General features: G+C 37.5%; 2 protein-coding genes across 4 annotated transcripts; both read right to left on the bottom strand.

The window, feature by feature from the left end:
* Window positions 1–3,199: 3,199 nt before the first annotated feature.
* LOC143353279 (waprin-Thr1) lies at window positions 3,200–5,915 on the bottom strand. Its single transcript, XM_076786476.1, has 4 exons — window positions 5,016–5,915; window positions 4,202–4,267; window positions 3,391–3,564; window positions 3,200–3,330 (listed from the first exon to the last, which is right to left on the bottom strand). Exons 1-4 carry the CDS (start codon window positions 5,020–5,022, stop codon window positions 3,239–3,241), a joined length of 339 nt encoding a protein of 112 aa, XP_076642591.1. The 5' UTR covers window positions 5,023–5,915; the 3' UTR covers window positions 3,200–3,238.
* A 190-nt stretch (window positions 5,916–6,105) lies between these two features.
* LOC143353278 (antileukoproteinase) lies at window positions 6,106–8,609 on the bottom strand. Of its 3 annotated transcripts, none has more exons than XM_076786473.1 (4): window positions 8,457–8,609; window positions 7,947–8,055; window positions 7,674–7,849; window positions 6,106–6,953 (listed from the first exon to the last, which is right to left on the bottom strand). In XM_076786473.1, the coding sequence occupies exons 2-4, from the start codon at window positions 8,009–8,011 to the stop codon at window positions 6,646–6,648; spliced, it is 549 nt and encodes a 182-aa protein (XP_076642588.1). In that variant the 5' UTR covers window positions 8,012–8,055; window positions 8,457–8,609; the 3' UTR covers window positions 6,106–6,645. The 3 variants fall into 3 exon arrangements, with proteins under 3 accessions (XP_076642588.1, XP_076642590.1, XP_076642589.1); XM_076786475.1 differs by lacking the exon at window positions 8,457–8,609 and adding an exon at window positions 8,161–8,407; XM_076786474.1 differs by lacking the exon at window positions 8,457–8,609 and adding an exon at window positions 8,168–8,407.
* Between the last annotated feature and the right edge of the window lie 669 nt (window positions 8,610–9,278).

Here is a 9,278-nt window from a genome sequence, read left to right as displayed (position 1 = left end):
TTACTTGCAGTAAATTTTTTATGTGTTTTTATGGAAAGCTATAATGTGAAGAGCAGTTTTAGAAAAATTTTACGTTTTAAATAAAAAAGTCGATGTTCCAGAAACAATTAAAAAATTTCATAACTTTCCATGTCTCTTTTAAGAAGTATTGTTTTAACTTTATTAGGGAAACGTATCGATACACTTTTTTAACTATTACGAAAATATGATTGATAGAAACATTCGTTCGATTTTATATGTAATGCAGCATGTTTGTGGTGTTACTATAACAGCAAGACCCACTGTGAGAAGTCGAGAATTTTCATCGCGTCTTCTTGGACCTTCAATTTACAAAATGGCGCAGCTAGACCTGCAAGGCATTGTAGTTTTCTCCGTGGAGAGAGCTTCGTTCCCCAAAGCTGCCCTTTATGTGGGGTGAATTCTAGATACCTCTCGCGTTGAATTCGGAAGAAAGGATACGATGGGGATATACGGACAAAGGTGTCCAAACAAGTAGCCTGGGAAATTCTCGGAAAATGATCTTCATAGAATAATATTCATTCATGGCGGCATCTGCGAATATAGTCGTGAAGTCACTTAGTACGCTTAGTATCTTGTGGTAACGCCATTCACAACAATTACGCACATAAGAAAATATAGTTTCACGGGAAACAATTTTTCGTCTTTATATGAGAATATTTTTCTCATGATTCTATGATATTATGCAGATATTTTGACTTGAATCTCTGAGAAATAAAGCCAAAAAGTGACTTCCCGTTTCAGCATGGCTTTCTGGCGTCAGAATTCATGATATCGATAATACAGAGCAAAAATGTGACAAGTTTAGTTGGATTGGTGCTCATCAGGTGGCGCCTAAGTAGAAGGACTATCGACGTGGAAACCAGAGAGGAGACGAGAGCACCGACGAGATATATACAGAGAGGATAGGAGAGTGCTCACGCCCGGGGTTTCGGCGTTCCCACTTTCGTGACATCACAGACGAGGTATAAGAGTAGACCATATGGGGTTTCGTGTCTCACGATCTGAAATACCGACATCGTTAACAACAACTAGATTTCTTACGCCCTCTACCACCGACGAGATATATATAAAGACTGCCAGCACCGACGAGATATATATAAAGACTGCCAGCACCGACGAGATATATATAAAGACTGCCAGCACCGACGAGATATATATAAAGACTGCCAGCCCCCGTGTTAAACTGCGAGTCTCAAAGTGGGTGCCAGGTGGGTGCTGGGATCGGTCGGTAACGGCCCCAATGTCGAGATACTCTCGTCGGTTGTGGAACTAAGAACGTGGAACTATCACTTTTCAAATACCAACATCGCTAAACATGCCGCGCTCGCTACCTAAATAGAACATTTGTTCGTGAATTACGGAAGAAACGTCAGCGACATAGGCAATAAATAAACGTATAATGCGTAGAATGAAAATAATTATTTTTTATTGTATAATTTCATTACACTCTTATTGCCTTCTTATTTTCCATATTATTCACCATTGTAATCATTATCTTATAATCGATAGTTTATAGGTGTAATTAATTGATTTGGAACTTATTGCGATATTTATAAAATAATGATTATTCAGCAAAATATATTCTGTAATAGTTATAGAATAAAAAAAAAGAATAAATACAACATTCAAGTAATGACAAAATTCAATCGTTCTTATTGTGATCCGTAGTAAAAAACACAAAATTAATTTTTTTACTTATTTAACCGATAATACCACTTCTAATGCTGGACTGCAATTATTCAAGTAAAGGTAGTATCGAAGCCTTTGAATAAAAGATACAGATAAAAGATGAAAAAATTATTCGAAGTTCGAATAAATCCACTTCGAATAAAAAAAATTATCTTTTTTCGTCGGATATATTCTCGTCGAATAAAATTATTTATTCGATACTCGTCGAATAAAGATACTTTTTTTATTCGAACCTTCGAATAAGGAAATAAAAATTTTTTATCTTTTATTCGTTATTCGAAATTTTTATTTAGATAAATATTTTGCCCAACTCTGGTCGGAGAATGTAACATTTGATAATCGATATGGGTCCGTGATGATTCACCTTCTCAACGACGAGAATCTCCTTAGTGGTCTTCTGCACCGACGAAATACCGTCGTGGGCCTTCTGTTTCTTACTCCAGCCAAAATCTATCCCAGAGGGCGGTAGAAAACACCGCATTGTAGGGATATTGGCGCTGCCGCGCCATTCCCCTAGGCACGCGCCTAGAGAATATGCTCCGACGAGGTTGGCACTCTCAACCTCGGGCAATGCAGGCGAGAGAACCGCCCGATGTACTCTCTCGCTGCCCGACTCTCGATCGAGACAGACGTCTAGATCCTACGCTCTCGAAGTAAAGTCGAATAAAGTTGTTTTGTTGCATACACGAGTGAATCACTTTTGATAAAAGTCTCCCAGCGGTTCTGTGCAGAGTAGGCTGCATCTTGGTTCCGCATTTATCCGCGGGACCCTTAAACCTACAACATTTTTCGAGCGACACATTCTCCCGTAAGGCTGGCAGTCTTTATATATATCTCGTCGGTACTGGCAGTCTTTATATATATCTCGTCGGTGTGCAGGTTCTGTTCCAGGTGAAAAAGATGATGCATAAAAGTGGGGACACAAAAACTCTGAGCGTGACTACTCTCATTTCCTCTCTGTCTGCAGAAAGCACAAATAGCACAGGTAGCCCTCTACAACACGGCATCTTATAACGCGGTTTCGCTATAACACGATTCATAAATTGCGGGAACCCTCCTACAACACGGCTACAATTAAATTAAAGTTGCGTTAAATTAAAATAATATTTTTTGTTTTGTATTGTACATACATTTATATTTTTAATAAAAATTAAGTTGTTTAAGTAGAATTAAAAAAATATTTGTTTTTAATAAGTTTTCGGATCGTAACCCCCCTTTTTGTACTGGCTCTGGGTCTCATACAACACGGCATTTTCTAGGAACCTATCTACCGTGTTATACGAGGGTTACCTGTATATAAAAATTTGTCTGCTTCTTGTTTTGACTTTACAAAAGTTTCTCATACGGTAAGTGTAAAATGTATTTATAAATATATTTAATATGACGTATTATATATAGAAAAGATGATCTGGACGATAACGGTTGTGTATTACAGTATAGAGGATTCATGGATTCAATTAAAATAAATAATGTAGATAAGAAAGTTAAATTTCTTCTAATATTGTTAAATTATATTTATTGAATTCATTCATGTACGAACACATTTTTCCCTTTTTGTAATGCGGTCGAACTGGCACTTTTGATACGGTCCACATTTTACGCCTCCACAATAAACTGCGTCTGAAAAATAAAATTTCGTTAATATATACCATATATTCATGAAATAATAAATTTTCTCACCATTTTGTGATCCTTTGTACCCGCTTCCAGTACTGATAGCACTCGCTTCTACGCACGATGTGCTTCCACATTTGTTTGGACAGCATTTTTCATTCATCGAGCACTGGTAATCCGAAACGCATCTTGGAGTGCATTTTGATACGCTGTTTTTTAGCGGGCAGTGTCCACTTTGGTCTATAAAATATTTTGATTTATTTAGAGATCATCAGAAAAGCATTGCAGTATTGATTCTTACCGATTTTCCCATAAGAAACAACGCTAATTCCGTCAAGAATCATTTTCTCAGTTCAAATGTCCGTACAGCGCCATATCATGCAGCGGCAAAGCACTCAAACTGTTAGCAAAATGTTACCGACAATTGATTACACGTCGATAGCTTACCGGCAACGATTTAACGTTTGGCAACGTTACCAGCGAGGTAAGTTATCGACGTGTAATCGATTGTCGGTAACATTTTGCTAACAGTTTGAGTGTTTGCCGCTGCATGATATGACGGTGTACGGACATTTGAACAGAGAACGATTCTTGCCGGAATTAGCATTATGTCTTATGGGATATGCGGTAAGAATAATTTGGGGTTTCATTCTTTGTTAAATTTTTCATTTATTTCACTAATTTTTTCATTTATTTATATTGAATTAATCATATTGAGACTTAAACGATAAGAGTATCAACAAGAGAAGATTTGAGTATCAAAGATACTCAATTATAAGACTTTATGAATCGAAGAGGAAACTATTTTTATTATTCAGCGATTGTTATGCGTTTGGAGAGAAATATAATTACGCATTCGAGCGATTAATTGACTTACAAGATAGCTGGGCGTTCGTCGCGGCGACAAACAGGCACAGCGTCACTACCAGAATCGTTCCTTTCGCTGTGACGGAAAATTATCCATTAGACACACAGATTATTAGCTATTGCAAACATTTCTTTGAATTTCAAGATTGAGCTGCAACCAACTCAATATACCGGATGAATGGGTGTATTAGAAGAAACGAAGATACAATGAGAAAGAAAGCCTTTTTTCTTCTTTAGGTAGTGTTACGAATACCCTACAATATTTTCATTACCATTTTTATGAGCAGTGTACTTCAGAGGTGGGCAATATTTGGCGAAATAAATATTTTATATACTATTTCATAAATTAGAGTAAAATATTTTTATTTTGACAATCTAAACCATGAAACGGAATATTTGTTCAAGTATCTGAATCATTAAAATAAAATATTTCATTATTAAAATAAAGTAAAATAAGCTACTTATACTGAATACGAACCATTATTTTCAGCAAGAATATTTAAAATAAAAGGAATAAAATATTTCGAGATGAAATCCAAATATTTTTAATATTCTTCAAATAAAATACTATTTTGAAAACTTATTGCATTAAATGAAATATTTTATTTTCAATGTTGTACGCATACTTTAAAATAAGTAGGATTACTTACTATTTACTATTTGAAATACTATTTTACCCAGCTCTGGTGCACTTAAAAAAAAAACCCGAATAATATAAAATAATTGATAATTCAGGAATGACCAAATGACAAAGTACTAATATGTACTCCGAAGATTAAACATTTGTGAAAGGCAATATATTTTTTCACAATATAAAAACATACCAATCATTTTCAGTTTGTCGAGAGTCCTTGTTTTTCCAATCCACTGGTCACTGTACGCCTGTACAACTGTACGGAGCGAATTGTTCGGTTGGCAGATGTGTCACGTCTAATCGGTCCACGATAAGAATTCAGTCTCTTAAATCCGTCTCTTTCCACTGCTTGTTTCCACCTCCATTTCACGGCGAAAGGAGCACGTCTAGGTGAAGTACAAGGAAAATTGGCGACACAGTTGTTCTAACCACTTCCCGGATCCCGTCTTGCTTCATGCACGCCTTAATCACCGTTATCGACGCGTTTTTAGTTTACGATGCGCGTTCGGGGAATACTGCACTCGGGTATTCCAGCTGGATTTGTCCATTGAAGCCGCATGATTCATACTGCGAACGTGTTCAACATCGCGTACAATTAATTCTTGCAAATTTGTCATCTACCGGTCACAGAACAGCGGCACGAATTTATCAGAGCACCGGTGCATTCTAGCAGATGCAAATTGTCTCGATGAAAAGATTGTTTCTGACAGTGGCCATGAGATGACGACGGTGACATCATATCTGAATATTATTGAAATGAAGAACGCGACGCAGAACTCGAATTCAGTTCGATTCCATCAGTAGCGTGACGATTCATACCACAGATTGACACGCGAATAATTACTGTCATTAATAAACTGCCTGGTGAGACGGATATTTTGATCCTTTGTTTTGCGAGACAGGAGCTTCTGTATTTAAAATAAATGAATTAGCATTTGCGTCGTGGATCATAACAATGGCGAATTCCCTCTCTTTTTGAACCTCATCTTATTTCAACTAATTTAGAAAACACGCTTAAACTATGCTTCTTCACACAAGTTTACAATTTTCTAAACTAATCCCTGAAGGATGAAATCTTTTTCAAGTTAAGGATGTAATATTTTGCCTTTCTTTCTGGGCTCAGCCAACGATCCTTCCTCCAGAAGTTCGAATGTGTCGTCACATTTCTTAAGACGTCGCGACGCGACGTCTAAATGCGGCTCAACAGGTTTCTTACGCAAAACTTGATGTCTTCTGGAGTTCCCAGTGAAAGAAAAGGTACAATCTACGCTTGAAAGAAATTCTGTTCAATTATTTCCGGATTTATTAACGATAGAAAATGATGCAGCAAAACACCGTTTACAACGTCAATTGTTATGAAACTAACGGTGTCTACGCGCGGACCGCAACGAACGCCTAATCAAATAATTTTAATTTGTGGGATGTATTTGTTATTTCACACATAGATCTACATATTATTGGATGATATATCGTAAAAATATTTGCAACAAAAGTTACTCAGTATTTAGCTGACAATAAGTTATGTTAACAAAGATTTGCGTAAAAGTTTTCATTCAAGAAAAGGTAAAGGTGACTACAATTTTTGTTATGAAATCATATAACTGTTTTACGCAAATTAATGCATCTCTTTAAGAAAGTATTAGGGTATTTATGTCGAAAATTGATTAGTTTAGAAGTTATGATTTTTGTACCGAATGCCTACAGGGCCGCGGGCAGTATGTACTGTTCTAGAGTATACATATTCTGTAGTATGGCACTTGCGAAGACACGAACTTGTTCAATCTGTGACATTCGATCGAGAAAGTCTTCAACTATCACAATTAATAATTGTAATTGAAAAAGGGGTAGTTGTTTGGGTTTCTAGGGATTTCGTAGGGATTCCTGTTGACGTTGTACGGATTCATACTGGTGTAGTACGGATTCCTGGGGAAGTTGTTCGGTCTTCCTGGCAACGGGACAACCGACATATCAACAGATTCGACCTTCTCAACATCCGGCTCCTGGCAGGCTAAAGCGCCGCAACGATTTTTACAGCACTTCCGCGTTCCTCTGCAATCGCCGTCACTGCTGCAAGTTGGCGAACACACCCATCGTCCTTTTGGCACTGCTGGGCAGGACCCTGGCTTTACTGTAAACCAAAAATTTCGTTTTTAATTCGCCAACACTTCAAAATACAAACCGTTCAACCATTTATCTTAATAATGGTCACATTGCCGCGTCGAACGCGTGCGTGTTTGTAATTAAATGACGATTAACTTCTGGTCGTTTGCACGATGTTTTTACCTAACAGTTGCTTATTATTCATGCAACAGACTCGTATAATAAAAGTGTTCTCAACAAGTTTGCTAGTTGTTTACCTAATCTAGAGTTAGCAATGAATGAATGTTATTCGTTCATTCATAAGAAGAGTGGCATAAGTTAAAAAAGGAAATTTTACAGGAGAAAATTACCTAAAATTGACAATTTTTTAATTGCATATAACCAACTTAGAAATGCAAAATAATGTGTTGTTATTTAGATACTGGATTAATTCTCACGTACATTAGTTATAAGGTACACCAAAATGTATACACTTATTATTGTAATCTTGTTTATAAATATATTTTGAGTTATGTCACTTTTCTTACGAATGAACGAATATGTGAAACGTATATCGAAAGATCGTAGTACGCACTTAAAAATATCTTTCGCGATTTCAGCCTGTTGGATATTCAAAATTTTAATCGCGAAAAAATAAATTCGGTAATTCTACAACAGTTTGGTACTGGAATTTGTTAGGAGTCTGCTAAAAAAAAATTGGTTGCATCGACATTGCCGAATGATTGGTACTCGGAGATATTTCTCTCACCTTGCCGATTTCTTGGTCGCATTGTCACAGGTCTCGAACAGATGAATCCTCCGCAATTAGTCGAACAGCACTTGCCGGCTCCTAAACAATCGGAATCGGAGAGACAGGTTTCGCTGCAGATCTGAACCGTCAGAGATGGCGGGCAGGATCCTGGTTTCTCGGCGAGCGGTTCGTATCTGTGTTCGTCGCATTGTTCAAAATAAAAAGAGTTTTACGGTGAAGCTGCTCGACGACAAACAAACAGGAGAAACCATCGAAAGTAATAGCATTTACCGAATTTGACCGTGAGTGCCGGCTAAGGTTAGCGTTATCAATAAAGTAACCAGAAGCAACTTCATCCTCAGTCCGTTCTTCTTCAAAATGGCGGCCACTTCTGACGGTACTGAAAGCAAAATGCTTCCGTTTAGTACAAAGGAAGCTTTTTAAATCATTGAAATGTATTGTGGCAGACACTTGTACAACAAACAATCCGTGAACAATCCTTTACCACTAACATCAGTATCAATAATTTAAAAATCCATTAATGCACTTCAACAATCATCGAACACGAACTTGCACGCATTTGCAATACTAAAATTCAGTAAAAATACAGTAAAGACTTTAAAAACAGTCAATCTTTGTCAGCCATTAATTTTCACAAAATATTCTGTTTTATTTTATTGTAATTCAGAGAAACTGAACATTTTCACTGCGGCGTTCTCAAAGTAGCACGTGGACAGATTATTTCACAGACTGCGGAGATTGTTAAGCAATTATGTATATTCGAATTGATTGTCACCGTACACGAGAACAACGGACGTTCATCAACAGGTCGCGCCGTGTCTTTTTTGCTTTTGCTGAAGGGGAGAGGAATTTCCTCGGCTATATACGATCGATCCCCACTTTGTCATTTACAGCGCGTAACATGCGAGCCCGTCAACGATAAAACTAAAGACGCTGATCCCACCACGGATGCCGGACTGTAACGACAATTAACCAACTGAATTTAGCTAACGAGATATCTAAACGGAGCGGAAGGAAGTTTCCAGCGGTTCCCGAGAGCCCCGTGGAAAAGAAATGCAACAGCAGTCTAGGCGGCTTCCGGATGGGAAACCGCATCCTTTTTATTTTTGCCTCGTCGCACCATATCCCGTTATCTCGAACACTAATTAACAACACAACGCGAAAATAATTGCGAAGTATCGCGGACTTCACTAAAATTGTGCGAGAATTTACTAAGATAGTTTTAATATTCAAATATTCTAAAGAAACTTTATATTTGCAGTCAATATGTACAATTTTACTCCGATATAAGACGACGCTTTCTATTTCGAAATAAGAAAATCGCTATCCCCTCTTCTTCTTCGAAATACGACGAAAGTCGTATGTCGAATGACTCTGGCATAGGCCTAGAACTCGCAGGGGTCCGAGGGTTAACGTACAGAAATTTTATCGGGGTCATGGGAGACCCCACGATACCATTGCAGGGTGTTTCGACAAACCTGAAGCTTTGCCTATCTCGTCATCTATATTTCAGTGACGGAATTGCACGTGCAGACGTAAAAATCGTTGCTTGTTGTAAGAAAAGGTTGCTCATCGTTGACTTAGGCTAGCACAAAAAAGAGC

This window comes from Halictus rubicundus, chromosome 4, assembly GCF_050948215.1.
Source record: "Halictus rubicundus isolate RS-2024b chromosome 4, iyHalRubi1_principal, whole genome shotgun sequence".
NCBI lineage: Eukaryota > Metazoa > Arthropoda > Insecta > Hymenoptera > Halictidae > Halictus > Halictus rubicundus.
The sequence above is the reverse complement of the archived record's forward strand: the minus strand, read 5'-3'. Positions and strand labels throughout refer to the sequence as shown.

Excerpts from the sequence above, each read along its gene's own strand:
- LOC143353279 (XM_076786476.1), bottom strand. Across the intron at positions 3,565-4,201 it reads GACGAACGCCCAGCTATCTT|ACCAAAGTGGACACTGCCCG; the intron begins GTAAGTCAATTA and ends AATATTTTATAG. Across the intron at positions 3,331-3,390 it reads GTACAAAGGATCACAAAATG|ACGCAGTTTATTGTGGAGGC; the intron begins GTGAGAAAATTT and ends TTTATTTTTCAG.
- LOC143353278 (XM_076786473.1), bottom strand. The coding sequence starts at position 8,011 with ATGAAGTTGCTTCTGGTTACTTTATTGATAACGCTAACCTTAGCCGGC. Across the intron at positions 7,850-7,946 it reads GGCACTCACGGTCAAATTCG|ATACGAACCGCTCGCCGAGA; the intron begins GTAAATGCTATT and ends CGACGAACACAG. Across the intron at positions 6,954-7,673 it reads GCGACCAAGAAATCGGCAAG|TAAAGCCAGGGTCCTGCCCA; the intron begins GTGAGAGAAATA and ends TTTGGTTTACAG.